The sequence below is a fragment of the Pseudophryne corroboree genome, chromosome 8 (genome assembly GCF_028390025.1).
Source record: "Pseudophryne corroboree isolate aPseCor3 chromosome 8, aPseCor3.hap2, whole genome shotgun sequence".
In the NCBI taxonomy this organism is placed as follows: domain Eukaryota; kingdom Metazoa; phylum Chordata; class Amphibia; order Anura; family Myobatrachidae; genus Pseudophryne; species Pseudophryne corroboree.
This window is the reverse complement of record NC_086451.1, coordinates 97,265,828-97,291,279: the sequence shown is the minus strand read 5'-3', so window position 1 is coordinate 97,291,279 and position 25,452 is coordinate 97,265,828. Positions and strand designations below refer to the sequence as shown.

Sequence of the window (25,452 nt, the reverse complement as noted above, 5' to 3'; positions counted from 1 at the left end):
AATCTACACACAAGTATGTTTTACTGTTCTACCCAATAGTCTAGGAAATTCAATTATACTGTACAGTAAGTCTTTCATTTAGCATATAATTGAATATGTAGTGGAAAAATCATTTAGGGGAAGATGTACTAAGTAGTGAAAAGCATGGAGAAGTGAGCCAGTGGAGAAGTTACCCATGGCAACCAATCAGCTGCTCTGTATCATTTTATAGTATGCAAATTATAAATGTTACTTCAATGCTGATTGGTTGCCATGGGCAACTTCTCCACTGGCTCGTTTCTCCACTCTTTTCACTGCTTAGTACATCTCCCCCTTAGAATCTAATACTCATCCCAGTAAAAAACACTATTAGTGATTTTTTTTTTGTCTCCTTTGTTTCTTCTAAAGAACGTTAATATTTTATATTTCAAATATATTTTCCTGGATATTTTCCTGGCTCATGTTTTCTCAGGATTTCATGTGTACGTTGATCCAACTGCAAATTAGCAGGTTAACAGTTGAGTTTTATGGGTTGTAGTTTGTTTCTACTATTTGCAGTATGTTGTCAAATAAACCATAATTATAATTTTCGCACCTTATAGCTAACTCAGCTCTCTGTTATGGTAGAGAAAGAGTCCGTTTGCAACAGTCCTTTCTAGTTGCAATCTTTAGTAGGATTCTCATTGACATTTATTGTTAAAGAGACTTAGGGATAGATTTACTAAAGTGTTAGTTTTTAGGAGTGGAGATGTTGCCCATAGCAACCAATTAGATTCTAGCTATTATCTTCTAAAAGTTGTTAGATAAAAGATAAGAAGAATCTGATTGGTTGCTATTGGCAACATCTCCACCTCTAAAAATCTGTGCTTTAGTAAATATGCTCCCTAGTTTATGGAAACACATGACTGTCATTAAAATGTCTTCTTTATTTTGCCATGTTTCATCACATGCCCTATGAACACGGATATACAGATGTGTCTTCATATATCATTGCTGCAGTCTCACCAAACAGCCTCTCTCGGCACGCCAGAGATTGCTAGCGGCAGACAATTTTTTGCCGAAAATGCATCCTAGTTGAAATGTGACGCAACTAGGATGCACCAAGAGTATGTGCGGAGTCATTTGTTCACAGCAACTTGTATATGTGTGCGACTGAGTTTCTGAATCTGTATACTGTACGAAATACTGTGATGCAGCGGCTGTGGCTCCTTTCAATGCCAAATTGTACTTGGTATACAGACTCAGTCGAGTACAGATGTACATGCATCGCATGTAAAATGAATCAGCACAGTCTCCTGACGTATTTCGACTTAGGCACAATTTTCAACCCCCCCCCCAAAAAAAAAATAAAAAAAAAATACGCCCAGCGCTGGCAGAGACGTACGGAAACTGGTGGCTACTCGCGCCAGGAATCTCCCGCTGTGTGGCTTATTGAAGCTAGATGTATGAGGACACATCTTTACATACACTCCTCAAAAGAAAGAGCCAGTTTCCTTTTCTGGATCTAGACTCTCACAGCTCTTGTCCCTATCTTTTTAGATTTCAGTAAACCAACTACAGTAGTCTGTCTTTTAAGATGTATTTCAGTAGGGTCTATTGTCTTGCATTATGTCCTGCAAGTCCATTCTGGCCAATCAGATCATAGGCAAACTTACAGCAGCACAAATTTGTTTTCTGAAGATTCCTGTTGATCTTGTGAATGGCTGTGACTTGTCCATTAATGTAATTGTCACATGCATCTGTGCCCTCACTTACTGTACATGATGGCATGACGTGAGGGTGGTGATAGAGGCAGCAGGAAGCCACAAACTGAGTTATACAGTGGAAGGAAAAGGGCACTCTAACAGCCAAGTTGGTATATGAGGCTCTAGTTGTGGTAAGATTGTGGTGTCGAACTCTCCTCCAATGAAACAAAGTTCATACATCCAACTGGGTTCTGTATATGCATGCCGGGACCATGCAGAAAAGACAAATTGTGATCACTAAAGTAAATTTGGGGCTTAGTTTTTTTTATATTAAGGAAATTGAATACATTCTTTTTCTTTTGTAGAGTGCTCCTCTTGCTAGAAACATAAATTCATAGGCTACATTTATAAGAGCGTGACATACTTCTCTGGCAATCTCTTATTGACAAGGTCTGTAACGATTGTCACCCATCAGTTGTGGGAATCAAGCAACGTGCAGTCCTTTTTACCTACAGTGATATTATCACAAATGCCCCCTTCCCTTTAGTCAGCAAATGGTGAGGATGCCGCACTTATGGTGTTTCGGGGATGCTGAATGGAAAACAACCTAATTTTAGGTGGACAGTTCATATAAAATAAAACTCTATAGTGATGGTTGACCATCACATATTTTGCAGGGCATCTAATTTCTATACAGGTTGAGTCTCCCTTATCCAAAATTCCAAAATACAGAATATTCCAAAATACAGAATTTTTTTAGCATGACTTTGATGGTTCAATGTACACAAGCTTTTGTTCAGTGCACAAAATTATTAGAAATATTGTATAAAATGACCTTCAGGCTATGTGTATAAGGTGTATATGCAACAGAAATACATTCTGTGTGTAGACCTGGGTCTCATCCCCAAGATATCTCATTATGGTATGCAGATATTCCAAAATGCAGAAAAATCTGATATCCAAAATACTTCTGCTCTTAAGCATTTTGGATATGGGAGATTCTTCCTGTAATGTAAATTATGAATTGCTTTAAACTTGTTTTATTTAGACTCTCCTTTCCTGAACCACTTAGTGCCATAATGAGAGCTCTGTTCCTGCACATAATTTTGCACCTGAACTCCTTTGCCAATTACTTGCACGGCTGATGATGCATATATTTTGTCAGTGCCGCTTTCAGTTCGTAGTGTAGGCTAAAAGTATGAGATAGAAACGTGCCTGTGTATTGTAAATAAAGTATAGTGTTATGGTTGTCATATATGACCTTTGTGACTGGGTCCAGCCATAATGTAACCCTCAGCTAAGTGCTCTGTATGTTGTGCCGGGGGAAAAGTGTTATGCCTGTAGGGCCTTTTATGAAACAAACAGGTGCACGACAGTTGTCTCATTAAAACATCGCCAGCGAAGGAAAGCAGGCTCCTCCAACATAAAACACATTGCACCACTGCAGAGAGATGAAGCATTTACCTAATAATTTATTGACGCTTTTTCTTGCCATGTTAAAGCTGCAATTAGCTTGATAAATAAGCAAAACAAAACCCTTCTTAAACGAATCTGCAATTAGAAGCGATTCATTAATTGACTTTAGGCGCCGGCAAGAGAAAGAGAAGATGCTTATTCTTTTATCATGCACAGATATGTTTTGTTGGAAGCGTGCAGCGAGGGACAAGGACAGTCTGCCTGCAGCATTGTTTAGCTAGGGATTCTGGGAGATCTTGTGCTGCTATTTAACCTTTGCAGCACCAGGAAGCATGTCAGAAGACCATAGGACTTTAAGGCTGTAAACATTTGTTTACAGCAGTAATCCCCAGCCTGCTTTACAAGTGCCGGAAGACCTTCTAGATTTAGTTACTGATTAAGGGATAGCTCTGTCAAAATGACTAAAAGCGACTTTTTCTTCTAATAATATGTTTAAGGACTTTGTAATCCGTGTAACATATATTATTTTTAATGTAGTGCTTTAATAAGTATACTTCTGGTAATGAAATGGCATTGATATTACCATCATTATTATGCTGGATAACTAATGGTTTCTTGTATGCCGGTCAAAGGGTCTACATATCATTGATGCCAATGAAAGCTTATGCTGCATAAAAAAAATCAGCCTTTGATGATTTTTGTTTCCATCTGGCATAAAATGTGGAGACTATACACACCGATGGGTTTTCTTTATTATATTTGTTTACCATAATTACAAGAGGAATATTGTTTTTAGTGCGTTTTAGAGTACAGTAAAAGGTAAAGAACATAACCTCACTCTTGGCATCAAGAAAGGGCCCATTTGGTCACATAGCCTAGCACCCTCCTCTATAATTGTCTAGGCACACATTAACACAATACAGCCGCTTTAAAACGTGAGCAAGTCAACAATTAGTCCTTTCAGCCTGCCAATGTTTTTGTGTTTATCACTGCGTTCTTAATCTAACCAACGTATTTATTCCCCATATTAAACTCTAGCTCTATACAGCACAGGCCTATTGCCATTTGCAGTGTAAAATGAATGCCTGCCAACCTGCCAAGGCTTATCTATAAACGGTTGTGTATTTTTGTGCACGTCTTAACCAGTCGCTGATACTAACTGGTCCTCTTCATGCAGGTTAAACATAACGTATGAGAGGTTCTCTTTTCACTGCTTCCAATTAAACCTTGCTCGTTAGTTTAACCTCAAGGTAATGCCATCAAACAATGCATGTCAGGAAAACACTGCCCACAGTCGCAGTCATTAATTTTAATTGGCTTGATATTAAAGATTAAGAACATTGGAGGAGCTGGGACGGATTCCTATACCATGTCAAGAATATCCCGCACCCTGAGGCCTCCCAAAGCTCCGGCGATATTAAAATTAACGGGGAGAGGGGGGAGATGGAAGGAAGCTTTTATTAGGCATGGCTATTGTTGGGACTAGTGAATTGTCTCACCTCTGCACACGCTAGAGATTTGCTCACTTCTAAAGCTGTTAATAAAGCAGTAATTTGATTTTTTTTTTTAACAATAATTATCTGCCCGCCTTCATTAGTGTATTATTGCCCTGCTGGCTGGCAGGTTAACGGTAAGCAGAATATAAAAAACGTTACACCAAGCATCGGCCTGGGACAACTCTAAGAATGAGGCATGGACTTGGGGTCAGAGTAGAAGGTGTGGCAGAGCATAATTATGTAGCCAAGATATAAATATTCATTTTACAAAATTAAAGGTATGTGCACAAAGCCTTTATTTTGTTACAATTACAGACGTCAGACTGCATGCTGTTCCGGTTCAGAGCCTTTTATTATATGCTATGCGAAAGAAGTATGCAATTTATGATACATTACTAGGCTTGTTTCTTTATGCTTTTTTAATGTGGGTTGGGGTGGGGGGTTGTATGTAAAAATCTGTCCCCGCAGGCTTCATGTAAAAAGTTAAAAAAAAAACTTAAATATCTGTATGTTCCAACTAAATAAATAAATACATTTTTGTTACTACTTTTATCATAGGATAAGCTTATCGATTTTTTTTTATAATTTTTTTTTTCTTAACAAAAAAAATAGGATGAAAAATAAGGTCGATGTGCACGGTTATCAGTATACAGTCTAATCCAGTTTTTAACCATACATGTTTACTTCGGCGTGATCCCGGGATTTAGGCAAAAAAACAGCCGTGATTCTACCCCGGGACTGGAAGCTCCAATCCCAGGGATTACAATATTTGCCTGCCCAATTGTTTTTTTCCCCCCTCCTTCCGGCTCCCCCTGCCCCCAGCAGTGCGTACTGCGCAGCGTGACATGATGTCAGAGGTCACACTGCACAGTCTGATGCCAACCACCAGACCGCACCTCACCGCCTGCTCCTCGCCACCCGCACTCCGCAAGCCCTCCCACCCACGATGGTGAGTCTGACGCCAGCTGCTAGTACCGCACCCCACAGCCCACGAGCCCGGCTCCCACCCATGATAGTGAATATTTGTGTGTGCTCGGCTGGGGTGGGCCTGTCTTCAACCCAATCCCAGGATTGACCTTTTTTCAATCCCAATACCAGGGTTTTAAAAAAAGACACAGGATTGGCCTCCCTAGCCACGATGATGAGCATTTAGTGTGCTGGCCTGCACAATGTGAATCATTGCCTCTCACACTTTTGTCTCAAACGTTAAATTCCTCTTGTTTGGTCTTTTCCTCTCATCTCCTGATCGTCTAAAGCAAGGGAGGCAGTCACCCAAAAAAAAAGAAAGTTGATTTTTTAATATATAATAGAATCAGGAATCAGCCACATGATAACGTTTGATTGATAGCCCATGAAACATTAGATGTTTGAATGCTCTATTCGGTAGGTCCAAACTTAAGCTGGACCCTTTGAGATCTCTGAAATAATGCCCAAACCATGACTTGTAAGTGATTGCCCCTTTAAAAAAATTCCAAGTTTGGCTGGCATCCCGCACAGGCATTACATCTCGCCCATTGTATCTATGATATATTTTTTATATGTACCAAACACATTTTTGGCACTACACTGGGTTCTTGTCTAGTCTGAAAATGTCTGAATTAGGAATATACAAAAAAAATTAAGGGCTGTAAAGAAATGAATCATACAGTGGATCACCAATCCACTCATGCTTCAATTCATGGAAGACTTATAGGCCCTACACACATGCCGATATCACTGCACGATATGAACGATCTCGTTCATTAATGAACGAGATAACGTTCATATCATGCAGTGTGGAGTCACCAGCGATGAACGATGCGCAGCCCCGCGCTCGTTCATCGCTGGTGACATGTCGGCTGTGCATGCAGGCCAATATGGACGAGATCGTCCATATTTGCCTGCACGTCTATGGAGCCGGGTGACGGGGGGAGTAAAGGAACTTCACTCCCCCCGTCACTGCCCCCCCGCCGCCGGGTCGCCCGTCGGCCGTATCGGCCGTCGGGCACCTCGGCGGCACATCGCCTAATGTGTAGGGCGCCTTAAGGGGGGTGCTCACGGGAGAGATGTGTGCTGAGCGATCTTAACACAGATTGCTCAGCACACATCTCTCACCCCGCTCAGCACAGCGCGATGTGCTGAGCGAGGGGGAAAGCCGACGGGGGGCCACTCACTTCACACAACGGTGAAGTGAGCGACCCGCTAGATTGAGCCTGCATGCAGGCTCAATCTAGCATCGGCGATAGCGATGCACGGGGCCGCGCATCGCTATCGCTGGAGGGCATACACGCGGCAGATCCGTGCTTAAAATCTAAGCAATCTAGCAAGATTGCTTAGATTTTAAGCACGGATCTCTCCGTGTGTACCCCCCTTTAGAGATGTTCTAGGTTTTGAACGTGAAAGTGGATCAGTCTCAGCGAATGTTTCCATTGAAAACAAAGTAGATTGAGATATAGAAAATTACTCCAAGTCCAGAACGGTACATAATATGAGGCTGCCTGGAGATATTTTTTTAGATGCATTTTGGTATCACCTTTAAGTTTTATGTTGTAGTACTTTACTTTTGTGGTTGATGCATTGTCCTGTATAAACAACATTTGCATTTGTTATTTTATACATTTAATGATGACGCACTATTTTCCTTCTCCTCGGTTGATAAATGCCTTGAACCATTGCTGTACTTATAAGATAGTGGGAGGTGGTAATGCTCAGATATGTTGAATAAAAAGGTCCTACTTTAATGCATGTTCGAAAAAGGATAATAATAATTTTATTTATATAGCTTGGGCCCTGGTTATGAAAGTCAGTAATCCAATCTTGAAATAGATTCGTCATCTTACAGCCAGCCAATGGAGGGTGTAGAGAACAGGAGTTATGAGGCTGGAACGGGGCAGGTTGGGTAACAGTCTGGCAGCTAAGTTATGTACCAGCTGTAAGCGGTGCAGTTCTTTTTCTGGGAGACCAAGGTAGAGGGCATTGCAGTAGTCTTATTTAGATGATACATTTATCTTTCCTTTTAGATGCTGTATGATCAATGAACAATATATTCTGTTTTCATCAGGTTTCAGCTCTGATATTTGTTCTGTTTACTTATTTGTATCGTTTATGCGTCGCTCAGAATATGTTTACTGCAACAAAGAGTTGGGAACTTCTGATGCAGTTTTCTGGTGAAATGATATTAAAATCGCAGCAATGCTGAAACTTTACTTTCTCTCTCTCTCTCTCTCTCTCTCTCTCTCTCTCCCTCTCTCTCTCTCTACAGGTATCCAACTGGTTCGGGAACAAGCGAATCAGGTACAAGAAAAACATTGGCAAGTTTCAGGAAGAAGCAAACCTGTATGCAGCCAAGACAGCCGTGAATGCCGCTCATGCTGTGGCAGCAGCTGTGCAGAATAACCAGACCAGCTCCCCCACGACACCAAATTCCGGTGAGTTTGTAAATCTACATTCATAAAAAACTGACTTGTAGGAGCCTGAATGTATCCAGAGATGGGCAGTGTTTAAAGGATAATTGGGAGTTACAGTTTTAAGGGAGGATATTCTACGATGTTAATGGTATGACCCTAAAACTAGTGATCTACTTCAAGGGTGCTGTTTGAGTACACCGTGCTTTGCTAGCCAGAAAAGTTTCACGGCCTGTAATGACCCATAGGAATGAATGGAAAAGCATTTTCCCTGTCACATAAGACATGTCCACATAAGACACGTCAGCTGTCAAAACGCACATTGTCACGGCAAAGGAAAAGCTTCCTGTGTGATAGGTACTGTAGATTTCACTTCCCATTCACTGCTGTCAGTCACTACATTAGCTTCAGTAATCCGTATTGTTCTGGATGAGAAAACGCAGTGTTCTAAAAGCCCTCTGACGTCGGTCCTAGACAATCACTGCAATCTTGTAGCAATATGGGAACTTCAGAGACGTTTTTCCAACTATTATCATGGAAACGGTCATCAGGCTTTCCATTGCCATAATATAGTATAATAGCGAGCCTGATTCACTGTTTTTTTGTAAGCGCAAGCCGAGATCACTTGTTTCTATACATCTGATTCAGATGTGGTTGGAGTTGCTAGTATCACTGCTGTTTCCTTGGAAGCAGCAGTGATAACGCTGTATGTAGATGCAGCAGGAAACGTCTATTACAGGCAGTAGTGATCCGAAATCAAATAAAAGTACCTACCATCGGACGGTTTGTGGCACCAATGGTGCTGCACAAGCCGCCCATGGCAGAGGACAGGAAATCTCCGTCCTACAATGGAAAGCTTTGGCCACTTCCCTCCCCATAAATGGCGGCGACGTGCCTCCATTTTCACAAATGAAGGCCGTCGCTGATACGTCCTCACCCTCCAGACGGGAGCAGACTGTCAATCGCTGACAGTCTGCTGCCGTCCTGCTACCTTCATTGCATGACCCTTTCGTGCAATGTTATGTGCATTGTATATATAGAAAATCAGACTGAGACAAGACATGGAATTCGACTTGTCGAATAGTACGTGAATCGGCGGGGGAGAGGGGGGACAGCCGCCGGGAGACGGCGGACAGCCGCGGGCAGACAGGGGAGAGCAGCGCTACAGCACAGCGCTGTAGCAGGATGTCTCACAGCCGCGCTGCTCACGGCAGCGTCCACCCGGCTCCAGCAAGTGAGGTCACGCTTGCTGGAGCAGGGTGGACACTGCCGTGAGGTCTGGCAGCTGTGAGACATCCTGCTGTAGCGCTGCTCTCCTCCGTCTGCCTGCAGCTGTCCCCGCTGGTCTCCCCCCTCTCCTCCCTCATCTCAATTCAACTTTTTTAAAGTGGAATTGAGATGAGATTGAATAGGGGTTGTTGGATCCATTCCGACAAATGCATGTCAGAATGGATCCAACCCTAATTGAATATACCCCATAGACTACTATAACTGTTATTTTATTTATACATTGATTTATTTTACAAATACTCTATTTACTGCATAGTATTCTATTGGTGTTTGTTTTGCCATCTATTGGTCGGTGGTTTTACAGTAACAAAAATACATTACTAGCAGTTACTCTTTGGTTTAATTGATATACCCATTGGTTGCTGTATTAGGAGTGCACAAATACATTCTAATAGTCAGTACCCTATATGAGAGCCAGTATAACTGACCATACATAGCCACAAATGGATCATCACACAGGTGAGTGGGGCCACATGGAGTGAAACAACATCTACTGTAGGAAGTGATTTAGTCGACCAGCCAAATCTGTTTATGTCAAATCTATAATAAACAGCGGGGGTTCATTGACCTTACTGTTTGTCCTAATTGGGGGATTGCAGTGATATTACATATAATATTATGTCTGCATTCAAGTGCAACGATGGCAACCAAGACATCAGACTGAAAGTTAGATAGTGGAGGAAGCAGGTTGTCTAACAGCACAAAGCAGTAATGGGAGTTTCTTCTTAAACTAATACAAGGAGATGTCGGTGTCTGTGAATGAAATAAAGTTCACACATTCAACTTGTTTTTTTTTAAGGTTCTCTAACCTTTCAACCCCCTTTTTAAATTATTTCTTCACACTTTCTTTTAAGCATCCTCTACTTTTATTCAGCTCCTTCGCTCTTTCCTTTCCTAGGTTCTTCTGGTTCTTTTAATCTCCCAAATTCAGGCGACATGTACATGAATATGCAGAGTCTGAATGGGGATTCTTACCAAGGTGCCCAAGTTGGAGCCAATGTGCAATCACAGGTAGGAGAGACGCCTCTGAGTCATTCCTCAGCGCACCTCCCACAGCTACCACCAAAGCACACACACCAGTCAGCGGTGTGCACACAATTGGCACCTCTAGGCCCTGGTCTCCCAGGCCAGTTGTAACTCTTGTGAATGCCTTCGGCTCTGACTTGAGTGCTCGGTTGGAGAGGTTTGTTTGAGTGAGGAGTCCTTGGGAAAATCACCGGAACCAGATTGTTTGGCTAGGTAGAAGAACTGGTTCTGAGTAATAAATGTACAGCACTACTGCATGAAAGCTTATTCTTTAATAGTCCTTTGGATAAAGTTGTTTTTAATTAGCACATTTCTGAAGAACTTTCTGAGCATTCACACCCAGACCAATTGCATCCCTCATAAAGCTGAAACCACACCTGCAATATCAATGGCCCACACACTTGCCGATGTGTGTGGGCGATATGAACGATCTCGTTCAGTGTGTATGCACCAACGATGAACGATGCGCATCCCCGCGGTCATTCATCGTTGTTTTTCCCTCGTTCTGCATAGCAAGCCAATTTGGACGATGGTCATTAATCGTTGAAATCGTCCATCATCCAAATCGGAAACATCGGCAAGTGTGTAAGGCCTATTAGGTTTTGTAAGTGTAGATGAGATATGTGATCGTGCGTGCAGCTAGAAATGCTGCCTTCCTGTTTTTGTAGCCAGGTATAGAGGCTGCATCTCCAGTAAATGGAGAGGAATTAAACTGAAAGCTCTCTACGGAAGGCAGTGTTCTTTATTAGTAGAAGGTATACAGATGTGTCTTGCAGGTTTGTTTTAATTGTATTAATTATGTTGCCTGAAGCCTATGGCAAGTCACTTGCATGGGAATTCCACAATCCTAACAGATTGTGGGAGATTTGCCATGTGTCTATCAATAATAATAATAATAATAAATAAGAACAAACATTTTGTTTAATTTAAGCTTTCAGGTATATTGACGATGTTCTTTAAAATATAGCGGCTTTTACTCAATGCGTGGGAGAAGGAATATATCAATGTGTATAAATAGAGTTACAAGGCAGGTAGTATACACATGTAAATATTAATTTTAGAAACATACATCCTTTGAGGCATTGATGAAGAACGTAAGTTCATATGATTTTCTTTCTCACACAGGTGGATACCCTTCGTCATGTTATCAATCAGACGGGAGGATACAGTGATCCCTTGGGAGGGAATTCACTGTACAGTCCACATCACCTTAATGTGAGTACCTGTAAAGCATGCATGCCAACAGTAAGGATTTCCATCCGTCTAGAAGGGTGTGACCCGGCTTAACAGGTTTTGGGCCAGTGTCATATATACTGTAGGTAACCCTTACGATCTTCATCTGTTTATATAATACAATGAGTCTGTTCCTGTTGAATCAATCCATGTAGCAGAATTAAATTTGCTCTGTAGTCCATAAAATATTTTTTCATAAATAATACAAAATGTATTTTTAAACTTCTTAAATCAAAAATAAAGTCCATCACATGTGTACATACAGCATTTTACAGTGAAGCTTTTAAATCGAGATAGTTGATTTTAGTCATCATCTCGAGTTGTTCTGAGGAGAGAGTTCATTACATGAATAGGGGGAGATTTAGCAAATCTTCGAGAAAGATAAAGCACCAATCAATTAGATCCTAACTTTCAGCTTTCATACACAGCCTGTAATGTGACAGTTAGAAGCTGATTGGTTGCTACTTTATCTCTCTCCACTTTATCTCTCTCCAAAAGTAGATAAATATCCCCCTAGGTTACCGGCCACTGTGTGGTAGCACAACTGATAAAGGGTCCACTGAATGTTGTAGCATGTTTTCATTGCAATGATTCCTACCTTACATGTGACAGACCCTGCAATTAAATCGGTGTGACCACATTTGTTTAAAGCAGAAAAGCATTAAGAAGACTGGTATATGTATCAAAGCTTGGAGAGAAATAAAGTGGAGAGAGATAAAGTACCAATCAGGTTCTGTCACAGTTTATTCAGATTATCATCTGTGCCAGCTCCGCACATAAAGCCTAAATCAGTAAGGATTAATTAGCAGAATTTGCAATAATTTGGAGCGCATGCTGGGGACTGCCCATCGCTGGACAAGGCCACCCTGTATGCTGACTGGAGTCTCCCCCAGTTAAACAAGCAGAAATTGCGAACGCATCACAATTTCTGTTTGCCGCAGGAGGCCCGCAGCTATGTTCGTGATCGCAGCGGCTGCTTGTAACGTCACGCAGCCACCGTGATCACGCCCCCAACATGCCCCCATTTGTCCACCTCTGCCCCCCGTTCGCGCCGCACCGCCCCAGCAACGCTCCGTCTCCTCCCTGGAAACGGAGCGTTGCTCCCCTCCCCCCCCCCTCAGGATGGGCGCCGTGCGTGTGTCCACATTTTTGTTCTCTAAAATTACGGTCGGATCGAACACTGCGATCCAACCTGAAGTAGGCCCATAGTCAGAAGAATATTAGAACAGGCATCACAGGACCCCGTCAGCTCCATGCCCCATCGTTCCCTGCTTGGCATTAGGTGTTCTAAAAACATGAGCATTTAAAAGTGGGGTACAGAGAGAGAACCCTAAAGACAATGTTATGATTGTGTGAAAGCACATTCAAAGTCAGTTTGAGGACATCTCTATATACCGTGTTTCCCCGATAATAAGACCTACCCCGATAATAAGACCTACCCTTACTTCTGCAGAACGGTCCAAAATAAGCCCTACCCCGAAAATAAGACCTAGCTAAATCCCCATTATGTATGGTCCCTGCGCTACACTACAATGCCCCCAGCTCCCCCCGCCCCGCATGAATCCAACCACATCACAGCGCACCGTCTCACTCTCTCACAGTGAGCGCGCACCCTCCCCTTGTTTTCTGTAAATGACGCTGGCGTGCGTGCCAGCGCCATTTACAGCTGCGCCGCAGAGGAGAGTACAGGAAAGTGAAGACAAAAAAAAGGTAAGTAAAGTACCGTATTGTAAAGCAGGACTGAGGGGCATGTATAGTGAAAAATGAGCGCTTATTTCATTAAGTGGCACCTGTAAAAAGTTTTTTACTACGGTATACAAATCACTTTTAAAAGACTGAGGGGCATGATGGTGATAAAAGCAGGACTGAGGGGCATGATGGGGATAAAATAAGACCTACCCCGAAAATAAGCCCTATGGAGTTTTTTTGATAAAAAATAAAATAAAAAATAAGACAGTGTCTTATTATCGGGGAAACACGGTAACTGTATATTACTGAACATACATTTTGATTTAGTTTTATTTGAAAAGAGACAATATTATTAAAAAGTACTGTTTTATTTCTAATTTGCATATCACAAGCCATCCACACAAAAAGAAGTATTTTCAGCTGACAGGTCATTATCTGACTGCAGATACACACTGTTATATTAACAAAGTCTAAAACAAAACAAAGATGAACAGTTTTCCTGCACACTTTCTGTGAATATTGAAAACCAGACAATGTAACGTGGAACTGTTTCAGCACCATAGAGTATGCAGTGTTCACAATTCTGCTCATTACAAAAAGATGCTGTAATTAAGGTTTCATGCTGCAAGACCCGCGAGTGCCGCCATTACCTTGGTGAATTTAAATATATAATTTATATATATATAATTTTTCTTATTTATATATATATATATATATATATATATGTATATAATATAGAGTATCACATTTTATAAAATATATAATTTTATTTATATGACACTGCAAATGCCCACACATAGCTTTATCACCAGCATATGGGCACTGTGGCATATGTAAACTGGTGTTTCTGTGGTGTAATGTGCTCTGGCCTTAAGAGCTTACAGTCTAGGTGAGTGGGTGTAAACTGGTAGGTGAATTGGGAAGAGATTAGGAGATAAAAAGTCATGAGTTAAGAATGTGAGCAGGGCTGGTAGACTCTGATGGACAGGTGCTTTCTCAGGGCACTTTTGATGTCCTACAGACTGGAAGATTAGTCTTATGGGGTGGGATGAGTTCTAGTGGAAGGTAGCAGTGTAGGAAAAGTCTTGGATGAGGGAGTGTGAGGAGATAATTGGCGCAGCAGGGAGGTGACATTCAGAGGAAGAGCGGAGAGGGCGAGAGGGATTACACCTGGCGGGTGTTCTATGACCATCTGTGATGTCCTTTCAATCCTATTGCACCCACAAGTCCAATACATTAATGGCACTTTTATCTTAGCACTTTAGTTTCCCTGGCCCACTTCCTTATTACATAAAGTAGCCAAATCATTTTGTGTAACTGCCTATTGTGATATATTTAATTATTAAACAAATCGGATAAGTAAAGATGCAAAGTGAATGTTTTCCATTCATGTGTTTGGTGGGATTCACAAAAGTCTGAGCTGGGCACATTGATCTGGGTGCACAGTTTCCTTTAACTATTCTGTTTCATATCCTATAATAAACCCTATTTGCATGTCTGAAATACTCTATGAACCCTTACAAATGAAGGAAATAATTCCAAGCTTGCATGGGTTTGGCTACACACTGGCCGACGGCCCGCGATATATCGGCTGTTCAATAGAACGGCCGATATATCGCCCAGTGTGTACCCACCTTAAGTTTACAAAAGCCAAAGGCACAGCATCCATAGTGAGACATGCACAGTACCTGGCTGCTGCACCTGCGCACAGTACCTGGCTGCTGCACCTGCGCACAGTATGTGACCCACAGTGTTTCCTGTGTGAGGAGTTAAGGAGTATATTGGTACGCATCAAAATATGGTAAAGACCTCTATTATCCTGATATTTCTGTATCAGTGTCCTGTCACTGTCTATAAATACCATCTCACATCACCAGAGTCAGCTAATCCCTGGTAAACTGTAAAGAGCAATGAAAAGCCGACATTTTGTAAGATCGCTCGCTAATAGCCCTGAAAGCTTTCCTCATTGAAAATGTAACAGAGGTTGTTCTCCTTTAATCATGGGAGACAAGGAACAGAGGATAATATAATAGGAACTTGTAAATGTCATCTGCTTGGAAAATGGCAGTGTTATACCTTGCCCTACCTCACTACTAAGAGCTCTAGGAAACCCATCAGCTTTGGTTAGTATTTTTTGGGGTTGTTAGTTATCTGGAAGCAGAAGAGTTAATTTGATGCTTAAATATTTTACCCCCCCTGCCAAATAATAAAAACTAAACAAGATGACTATTGCTGAATAAATATCAATACCAAAGAGATTTTTGGTATTTTTTATGGATTGGTATCCGATATCCTACCCTATAATTATTTGTTATTGGTGGGACTGGTTATCCGGTCTTTAGGTCGACCTCACTTACGTCGACAGTCCTTAGGTCAACCATTATTGGTCGACATGGTCGACAAAGGTCGACACATGAAAAGGTCGACATGAGTTAAAAAAACATTTTTTAAAACTTTTCCTTACTTTACAATCCACGTGGACTACGATTGGTAATAGTAACCTGTGCCAAACGCAGCGGTAGAGGAGCAAAGCACCTTGCCTGAAGCGGCGAGCCATGTGAGGGGACACAGTGCACCAATTGGGGTTCCCGGTCACATTATGAAGAAAGCGACACCAAACAAATTAAAAAAAACTAATGGCAACCGTTTTACATGTCAACCATGTCGACCTCATGACCATGTCGACCTATTTCAGTTGTCGACCTTCTCACTGTCGGCCGATAGTGGTTGACCTAATGACTGTGGGACTGATACGTTAACATATATGCTTATTATTTAATTAACATTTACTTTGAAGTTAGCCAGGAAAACATTTATTTGTATGACAGCTTTCAGTGGTATAAAAATACACTGAGAAAAATAAAGGTAGATGATTCTCCCTTAAGAACAACCTGCAGCTATTGCTCATGGTGTAAAGGGCCCCATACACTAACGCGACATGTCCGACCGTCATATCGCAGGCGATCACCCCGGCAGCCTCTCAGGCGGCAGGATCGCCCAAGATACATCGGATGCTGTCCTTTTGCATACAATGTATCTCGGACGATCCCAGCCATGCCTGCAGGATCGGACATGATTGAATGTGCAGCACGGTCAATCTGGAGGATCCGATCCGATGCTCACGGGAACGCGCATTGGGTCGGATCGGAAACACCTCCAAAATGCCCAATTTTATCCGATATATCGGGCTGAATGCCAGAAATCGGATGAAATCGGGCATTATCGTTCTAGTGTATGGGGCCCTTAAGACTGCCTTAGGATAACATCTAGCTCCCCAGCCACTTCCACCAACAGCCACAGACTTCCTCCCTCTGTTCTTGTTGGTTCTACAACATACAGTACATGACATTATTGGTTTACCAGTATGGATTAGGCAAACTACATTGTCATCAGGATTGCAGTGGCTGTGTGCCCAAGTGTTGCTTATTTGCATCTATTTACAATCTTCATCTGTAGCCTGTCTGTTGTACAACATACCATTGGGAGAATGCATCAGACCTAAAGAGATACACAGACATACTCAATGGGTTTTAAATAACATACCATACAGCTATACCGCAAAATAAACGTAACAATAATTAACATGTAAAATAACAGTAATATAATGCTCCATCGTGCTTTTGCTCTGCCAGATAAATATTTTCTTTCTGCTAAAATCGAACTGGCTGCGGCAGAGTACATGCAGCCGTGGAAAAATCAAGCACAGAATATCTCTCTCTACGTAAACTACTAGAGTTTAATTCCCTCCCTCCAAGTGTCAGTCAATATTAACGATTCCCCAAATGATTGAAAATGTTGTGTTGGAGCTGGGGAGAGTGGGGAGAGCCGTCAGGCTGGGCGAGATCATTAAATACACAAATCGTTTGCATTTGAAATATCAAATGGGTTCTTTTTGGGGGGTTATAAATAACTCATAATAACCCACAAGAAAATGTCTGAAAGAAGCTTTTAGTTACAGTGTTCCTTTTTCATTTAAAACATCCCAAAATGCTTCAGAGAGTTTGCTAAATCCTTATCAACATGATAAAATATGAAGCTGTTATTGCCTGCAGCATTATAGAGACATGAATTCCATCTTTTCTGATGAGGTTTGATAAGGCGCTCCCTTATAATACACAGCGTAATCTCAAACCACCAGAGGAAAGATTAATTTATTTGCAAAAAAAAAAAAAATCTGTCGGAGAGGGGGAGGGGGGCAAAATCTAACTGACGTGGGCTCTTCCAGCTGCCTCGCGTGGTAAAAAATATTACACATTTGTTGTTTATAAATTAGACTGAAAAGCCATAAAGGACATAGGGGAAAGAGTGATAGGTATTATGAGTGATAGATATTACATATTTGGGGCCTGGCTGTCGGGAACGGAACACATCGCTATAGATCAGAGTTGTAACACATCTCGACATCAGTTTTACAAAGCTTAACCCTTTCAGCACCAGGGGCCAGTGAGGTCAAAAAATCGATGGATAAAGTTGTGTTCGCCTACAGTCGAAGTTGCATAGAGCCGTTAGCTCAATATTATCGCAAATACATATCCATGTTTTCCAAGCATTTGTCACAAGTTCTGCAAAAATTGAAAAATAAATAAAAAAAATGGACATCATGATTTTCCAGGATTATTTTTCACATATGTGAAAATTCCCAAGGAATTTTCAGGCCTTTGTTCTCTGTAGTTTGCAGCAGCTAGAGTTGTCTGGCGCACATTCAACTGCTTTTAACCCTTGGGGATTTTCCAAAAGACCCCCTCTCCCTTGAGAACATGAGAGTTTAATTTGGCTTCATGCAACCTGCGTAAGGATCACCGGTGGCCTGCTTAATAAGTAGTCATCTCTCCCTTCTACCCTCTTCTAAATGCTCTTGCCATTAAAGTCAGCATAGTGTTTTCACACAGCTTATTCAGCAGAGTAATGATTAACTGGATGGTGAAATCTTCTCTCTTTGACCAACATGACCTGCTGAATAGGTTGTGTAAACACGTCTTGCTGGCGCCATATTGCTATAAATCAGGGGCCGCGCCTGGATTAGTCGTGAAAGCAGCTGCAGTAGGGTCTTTGTGATGAGCTGATTCTTGTTCATATTTAACGTCCAGTCTCCTTGAGCCACCAAGGTCAACGTTTGAGTCCTCTGAAGAACATCACGTTGACCACCACCACTTTAGCCTCTCTTTATTTGCATTGGAGCTTTTTGTTTTGCTGGATTTATAACTTATGAGCGTTCCCTTGAGAAGCTCGTACAGCTATAAAAAGGTTATGCATATGGATAACAGCAACTTGTAAATGCTGCTGTATCATGATTAATAGCAGAGATGTTGCAAATGTTTCACGTTGGTTACTATCCTGCTTTGTATTTATCTTTGTATTTTCATTGTTTGCAGGCTAATGGAGGGTGGCATGAGGCAGCAACCCCTTCCTCCGTCACCTCCCCAACAGAAGGACCAGGCAGCGTGAACTCGGACACCTCTAACTGAGTCAGCCATCCTCTAGCTGTGTGCGCATCTCAGCTGTCTGGTGGGACAGTGCACCGTTTTAGGTCTTTATTCAATACGTAGTGAAGCAGATTCCCAGCACGGTGGAGAAAGACACTCGTGATTAAATAATCTTCTTCTCCAGCTTGAGGGCGCTGCTTTTCCTGTCTGAAATAAGGACCCGCACAGCCGTTCTGTACAACGCAGCTGAGACAAGTTGCTGGATTCCAGTACGTCTTATTTTTTTGCTAAATCACCACTTTGAAAGCACTTTATCTAATTGGGCCAAGATCTGAGTTCGAATCGGTGAAATGATCTCCACATCCCATCGGCACTTTTTAATAAATGGCTAAACTGAAGTAATGAACTAGCAGCTTTAAGGATAAACGTTTGCATGTCTGCCCAGAAAATCTGGGTCGCAGCGAAAAGAGACATCTTACAGTTTCCAGACCTCGTATAACATTTTTTTTTTTTTTTTTTGTGGGGAGGGGGGTTGTTTTTCTATGACGCATTGAAGACGCTACTGATCTGTGAAGATGCATTCACTTATACAGGGAAAAAATTAAACATATTAGCAAATCAATGATTCTAGCAGATGGTCACATCAACTAGTCAACTTCTGCATACATGTGCTCGTTAAATGTTTCTTTTACCATTGAAGTACATGTCATTTAAATCTGCCTGGAAATTACACTACATATATATTGTCAATACACTGTCGATAATATTAATTACAAATATGAACAGGCCAAGGGAAATTAGTGCATGCAATAGCTACGGCAGTAATTTCACGTATAGGAGAGCTTTGATCATGTAGAAAAACAAGACTTTAAATAATAATGATGTTGACTTTGCTTTATCTAGCATATCCGTTACATACCATCTTGTGCATCTGGCAGGTATGGTTCAGTAGAAGGCGGCCATTTTATCCCTTCCTAACAGACCAAAGAGATTAAAATAAAAAATGATAATAAAAAAAAGGTCACATTATGCGATTTAGGGCTTCATTCCACTCCTGCACGTGTCAAAATAATCAATGTTTATTGAAGGAAATCTCTATAGTGCATTATTTTACTATCACTATGGTGATTTACTGTGCTTTAATGAACGTTTATTAGACTTGGGAATATTTTGAAGAATTTTTAATTTTTCTTGTCTCTTAATCACACATTATGTTATTAGGTGAATGCATCCTCTACAGACTTTTCTCAAAACTTGCAGTAACCATTTCCTTCACATTGACAATGTAATTAACCCTTTCTTTGACAGAGGGTCGTATAGCAGGCTCTCCCGACAGGAAAGGGGGGGTTAATGCCCCAATGTGGTGTTTTACGGCAAGGGGTTAAATGCTGTACACTGAATGACACTTCTTGCGGCAGTCAAAAAACGAAATCAAACTGTAAATATTGTAGCAAAAGAGAATTTATACATGGTCACCAAGCGAAACAGCTTTATTTACCTCATAAAAACTCATTGGAACCAACAGACATGTCACGTGTAGTTTAGTATACCCACCTACTACCTCTGAATAACACGCGTAGTACGTCTAACTTTTTATCATCGTGTAGATAAAACAGCAGATTGGGCCACGGGGCCCTAGACTATGTTGTAATGTATACTGGTAATGAGTGTGAGATCATTTTTTTTTAAGATAAAGCATAAAAAAAATTGCATAAACCTCAATAATACAAAAGGCGACAAATATGTGCTGCTGTTTTACAGAACAGAGGAGCATACATTATATATAAGCCCAACAACCTTTATTCTATATTCAGACTGCACTAAAGACCTGCAGAATGATTTTCTATTATCCAGTGATTGTCCCTCTTCCAAAGAGTACATTGCATTGTTAGATGACTGGTGATAATTATGCACTGGTTTTGTTTTATTTTTTTCAACTATTGTGTTTCATTATGTTCATCTGTGCAATTGTAATTTTCCCTATAGTTTTGAGAACACCATTAATATTAATACTTTCTACTAATAACTATGTCTAAAACGTTTACTACAGCTCTTTAGTATCTTAGTATAAAATATTGTCCTGTACGATCCTTGTATCTGCTAAAATTAAACTGGCACCTGTATATTTTGCTCCAGATTTATCCTACAATTTAAAGCTCAATAATGTTAAAACATTTTCAGACTATAGTATTGCCATCACTGTAACATGTGCCACTAAAAGATTAGAACTATATTTTTGCTTTTGTTTAATTTAAACTATTATCAATGTGGCATTTGTTTCTATGTCGTGTCAGATTAAAAGTGCAATCCCACGTAGACTTTTTTCTTTGACAAAGACCAACTTTTGTATGTTTGGTATCGGAATCATAGTTAGACAGTAATTAGGTCGGCAGTCAGTAGGTCGACCTGATATGGTCGACGTGCTGTAGGTCAACATGGTCAATATGTTGACATGTAAAAGGTTGACAGTGCTTAAGGTCGACAGGTACAAAATATCATGTTCAAATTGTCAACATGAAGATGGTCTACACACTTTTTTTTCCCATTTTTAAAAACTTTTTCATCCTTTACCATCTACGTGGACTACAGTTGGGGATAGTAACCTGTGCTGAGCGCAGCGGTGTGTGAAGAAAGCCATGTGAGTAGACATGGTACACTAATTGGGGTCACATGTGGTTAAGCATAAAAAAAGTATACCCAAAAATTCAAAAAACCCAGTGTCGACTATTTCCATGTCTACCTTTCCACCTTGTTGACCTTTTGTAACTGTCAACCTTTTCGGGTGTCTACCTTTTCACTTTTGACCTTTTGACCCTGTCGACCATGTGCATGTCGACCATATGGGGTCAAACTAATTATCTAGACCCCTTTTTAACATGAAGCTGATTGTAATTGTCCCAGCTCACTATTACTCTATGTTATTTTTCCAAACCACTCAGTGGGTGAGAGTTGTATGGCTGCCATTGCAAATTTTTGTTTGATACATTTGTTTTCTGCTTTTTCTCAGGAGAGCATAACCTGATCTATTAGGCTGAGCCAGTCAGTCACCAAGCTACTTCATGATCATGTGATGTCATGTGATTGTGGTTTGCTATGGTAATTGTATGACACCTAATAAACTGGATCACTAATAGCAGTTTTAAACCTAAGGAAAAATAACTCCACATGTCTTCCTACAGGTAACCAGCATAATTTATGCTAAACTGTGTAAAAGTAACACATCTATTTAAGAAGGGATTGCACCTTTAAATATATTGAAACTTTATCATTAATTTTTCATAGTTTATTATAAAAACAATGGACGTGTTGTTTGTTACGCTAATCCTCTTTAGTGTTTTTAGTTTGTTTGCTTTTTATAACCTGCTGGTGTCAGGTTACAAGATTGTCCTTGCCGTCATGGAGGAGGTTTAGTCTGAGACTAGGCACTCTCCAGAGATAGCATCACTCTAAAAGGGAGAAGAATCAGTACAAAATATGACATATAATCAAAATGTTTTTGTTTGTTTTTTTCAGTTAAAGTAACAATATTCAATTTTATAAAAAATTAATAAAATAAAAAAAATTATCCTTCAACACTCACCACCGCTATACAATGCAACATTTTGTTATGGGTGGGGTAAAATTTTACATTTTTTTTAACACATTCTGCTGCTCTTCACTTTTTTTTGTCATTCTGATATGTAATGTACATTGAATCTTTTGGAGATAAAATGAAAATGTATCTTTTAAAATAATAAATAATTATACACTTTATAAAGCTGCTTTTGCAACTTTAAAGCTTATGAGTAAACATGAGGTCTTATGTTGAACACGTAAAAAAATAAACAGTAAAACTGTTGTATATACTAAGAGACATTTTAAATGTTTTTTCATCTCGTTAATTACACACTAAAAAACAAAAACAAAAAAATACTAAAAAAAGACATCATTGTAATGCATACAGATTTCAGTATGGGGTGGGATATGTGATGGGAGGGGGCAACAGGGAGGCATTATGGGAATTATTTTTCTTCCTTTTTTGAGTTCATTTTTGTGTTGTATGAAGATCTGGCTGGGGTTGATTCACGGGAATTCTGATGGTAATGACAATTTGTGGCAGTGATTCAAACGTATTAAAATCCAATCTGTTCTGTGTTTACTTTTTAACTGGATTATACCCCTGGATTGAAGGAAATAAAAAAAAAGACAAAAAAAAAAGAAGTCTTCCTTGTGGTAGTTCTATGTAGTTTAAAAAAATCTGAATAAAATGTTTTTGATTTGCCGTGTGCGTTTTTTTTGTGGCCAATATTGTTGTTGTGCATGCAAAACAGAGCTCGTTCACATGAGCGCTTCTCTGTACTCGTGGTAAATTGGCTCAAAGCTGCGTCCAATGTTTTTCAAACCCTATAAAGAAAGTTACAGCAGCACAGCACACACAAGTGTTCAGGGTCAATACTCTATGGAGCCAGGACAGAACAAGCACTTGTGTGTACAGTAGGTATGTCCTTCATCGGGTTCAACAAGCTTATCTGCAATATCAGTAACATACCATAAACAAAAGCAGTGCCGAAACTAGGATTTTCATCACCCAGGGCAAGGTGGTAATTTGCTGCCCCCACCCCCCCCCCCCAACAAAAAAAAAAGACAACAACATGCAAACATACAAACACTGTCAGACAAAAATAAACATATTATTTAAAAAATTAAAAAATATGGGATACTGTTGGACAATATTCCCCTATGTGCCCCAAATGCCCTAAGCGTCACATGCCCCCCCCCCAGCAGCATGTTCCACTACATGCCCCCCTGTGTCCCCATACATTGCACTATATCACTGCACTACGTTCCCATATCCACTGCACTGCATCAATATACTACATCCCCTACACGCAGGGCAGTACGGATGGTGTAATGGTTAGCATTACTGCCTCACAGCACTGAGGTCATGGGTTCGATTCCCACCATGGCCCAACTGTGTGGAGTTTGTATATTCTCCCCGTACTTGCGTGGGTTTCCTCTGGGTACTCCGGTTTCCTCCCACAATCCAAAAATATACTGGTAGGTTAATTGGATCCCAACAAAATTAACCCTAGCATGAATGTGTGTGCGTGTACATGTGGTAGGGAATATAGATTGTAAGCTCCACTGGGGCAGGGACTGATGTGAATGGCCAAATATTCTCTGGAAAGCGCTGCGGAATATGTGCGCGCTATATAAATAACTGGTAATAAATAAATAAATAAATAAATAAACTACATCACTACACTAACAGCATGTCCTCATAATGGTGTGTAGGCGGCAGCTTGTTATTGGTTGGTGCTGGGCAGGCAGCCGGGATCATAGCCTGCTTAAAAACACAGCACCAACAGCTCGCTTCTATAGCTTGCACACTTCACTGCACGCTAGTTGCAGCACTGCACGGCAAAGAAGAGAGTTTAAGACACTAGCCGGCATATGAGAGATCCCAGGTACTGTAGCTCACCCGCACAGCATCGGAGCCAGCTGTGGACAGACAGGTGTGTCAGAGACACTGCCCCGGGAGACGTCTTCTGTCTCACTGGAGCAGTACAGCCCTGTTGGTTAAAAAAACCCTGTTCCTCTGTGAATCCTCAGCGCCCCCTCAAATCCTGCACCTGGGGCACATGCCCCCTTAGCCCCACCCTAGTTACGGCCCTGACAAAAGGAAAGACCCCAACCTTCCCTGTGTACAAGCCCTTAATGAAAACTGTTCTGGCATTACTAATGCTACGTACACACTGGAAAGATATATTGTTCATTCTAGCAACAAACAATATATTGGTAGTGGATCAGCGGATGTGTACACCCGATATGTTGTTCACAGTACTATAAGGTCGGCCCTGCAGCACAGCCGATGTCGATATATCTGAATGACATACAGTATCGGTGCATCTGCTTGTGTGTAAGGGCGACCCTGGCTGCACTGACGTTTGTGATGTCTGACCCGACATATTGAGCAACCGGTTGGTAAGTGTGTATTGTAGCTTACCTAACTGTCCGGAGTGTCAGCTCGGTGACAGGTTGGCTGCTTTAACTTGCTAATGTGTACACAGCCTAGAATGTAGAGCAGAGGTGAAACACTCCTCTGTCCCCTAGCAAAATAATGGGGCAAGGGCTCGCCGATCTGTGTCCACCATAACTGTGCTGGCCTTGTAAGCATGCTCAGATAGTCTCAGTTCTGTAGAAGAGTAGACCAGGACCTCTTCAGTTGATGGACCAGCATCACAGGACCCAGTCATCACCTGGACGCTCTAGTGGTACTGTAGTTCTGTCACAGGTGTAGAGAAATTAGTTGTTTTTTTTAAACTATAAAATATGTTACATTTACCACCCAGTAATCTATTCCTTAATAAGGTATATGTACTTATTTATTATATGCATTGTTTGGTTATATTGCTCCACTAAAAGTGAATTCAGCATCTCCACATATTTACAGGCAAGCATTTCGTGGACCAACAAATAATTATGCACTGAGACATACAGATGTGTCTTCATACTTCTTGCCTCAATACACCACGTAGAAGGCGATACCTGGTGTGAGTGAGCTGACAGATCCTGTGCAACTCCGAAAGCGTTGGGCATCTTTTTTTTGCCAAAAATGCAAATAGGAAGCACAACTAGACTCCGCTGATTAAAATAATATGTAAAATGGTAGATTACAGTGTTTACTAGGAAAAAAACTGCAACGTAGCATTTCGTATGCAGATGCAGCCACAGTAGCACACAGATTATAGGCATGTTGCATATCATTTTTTTTAACATTAATTTTTATTATTTTGTAGTTGAACAAAAGAAAATGGGAATGGGGTACAGAATAGAAAAAAGGAGGAGGGAG

The 25,452-nt window shown here is 40.9% G+C and overlaps 1 protein-coding gene across 7 annotated transcripts in view; it reads left to right on the top strand.

The window, feature by feature from the left end:
- Nucleotides 1-22,881, top strand: part of PBX3 (PBX homeobox 3) — a 277,373-nt gene extending 254,492 nt beyond the window's left edge. For 6 of the 7 annotated variants that reach the window (XM_063936812.1, XM_063936815.1, XM_063936811.1 and 3 more), the window contains 4 exons: nucleotides 7,818-7,983; nucleotides 10,148-10,260; nucleotides 11,401-11,490; nucleotides 18,570-22,881. In XM_063936812.1, the coding sequence (XP_063792882.1) occupies nucleotides 7,818-7,983; nucleotides 10,148-10,260; nucleotides 11,401-11,490; nucleotides 18,570-18,662 (462 nt within the window). In that variant the 3' untranslated portion in view covers nucleotides 18,663-22,881. The remainder of the gene's footprint in view (nucleotides 1-7,817; nucleotides 7,984-10,147; nucleotides 10,261-11,400; nucleotides 11,491-18,569) is intronic. The other variant, XM_063936816.1, reaches the window with a different exon arrangement.
- The last annotated feature ends 2,571 nt before the right edge of the window (nucleotides 22,882-25,452 follow it).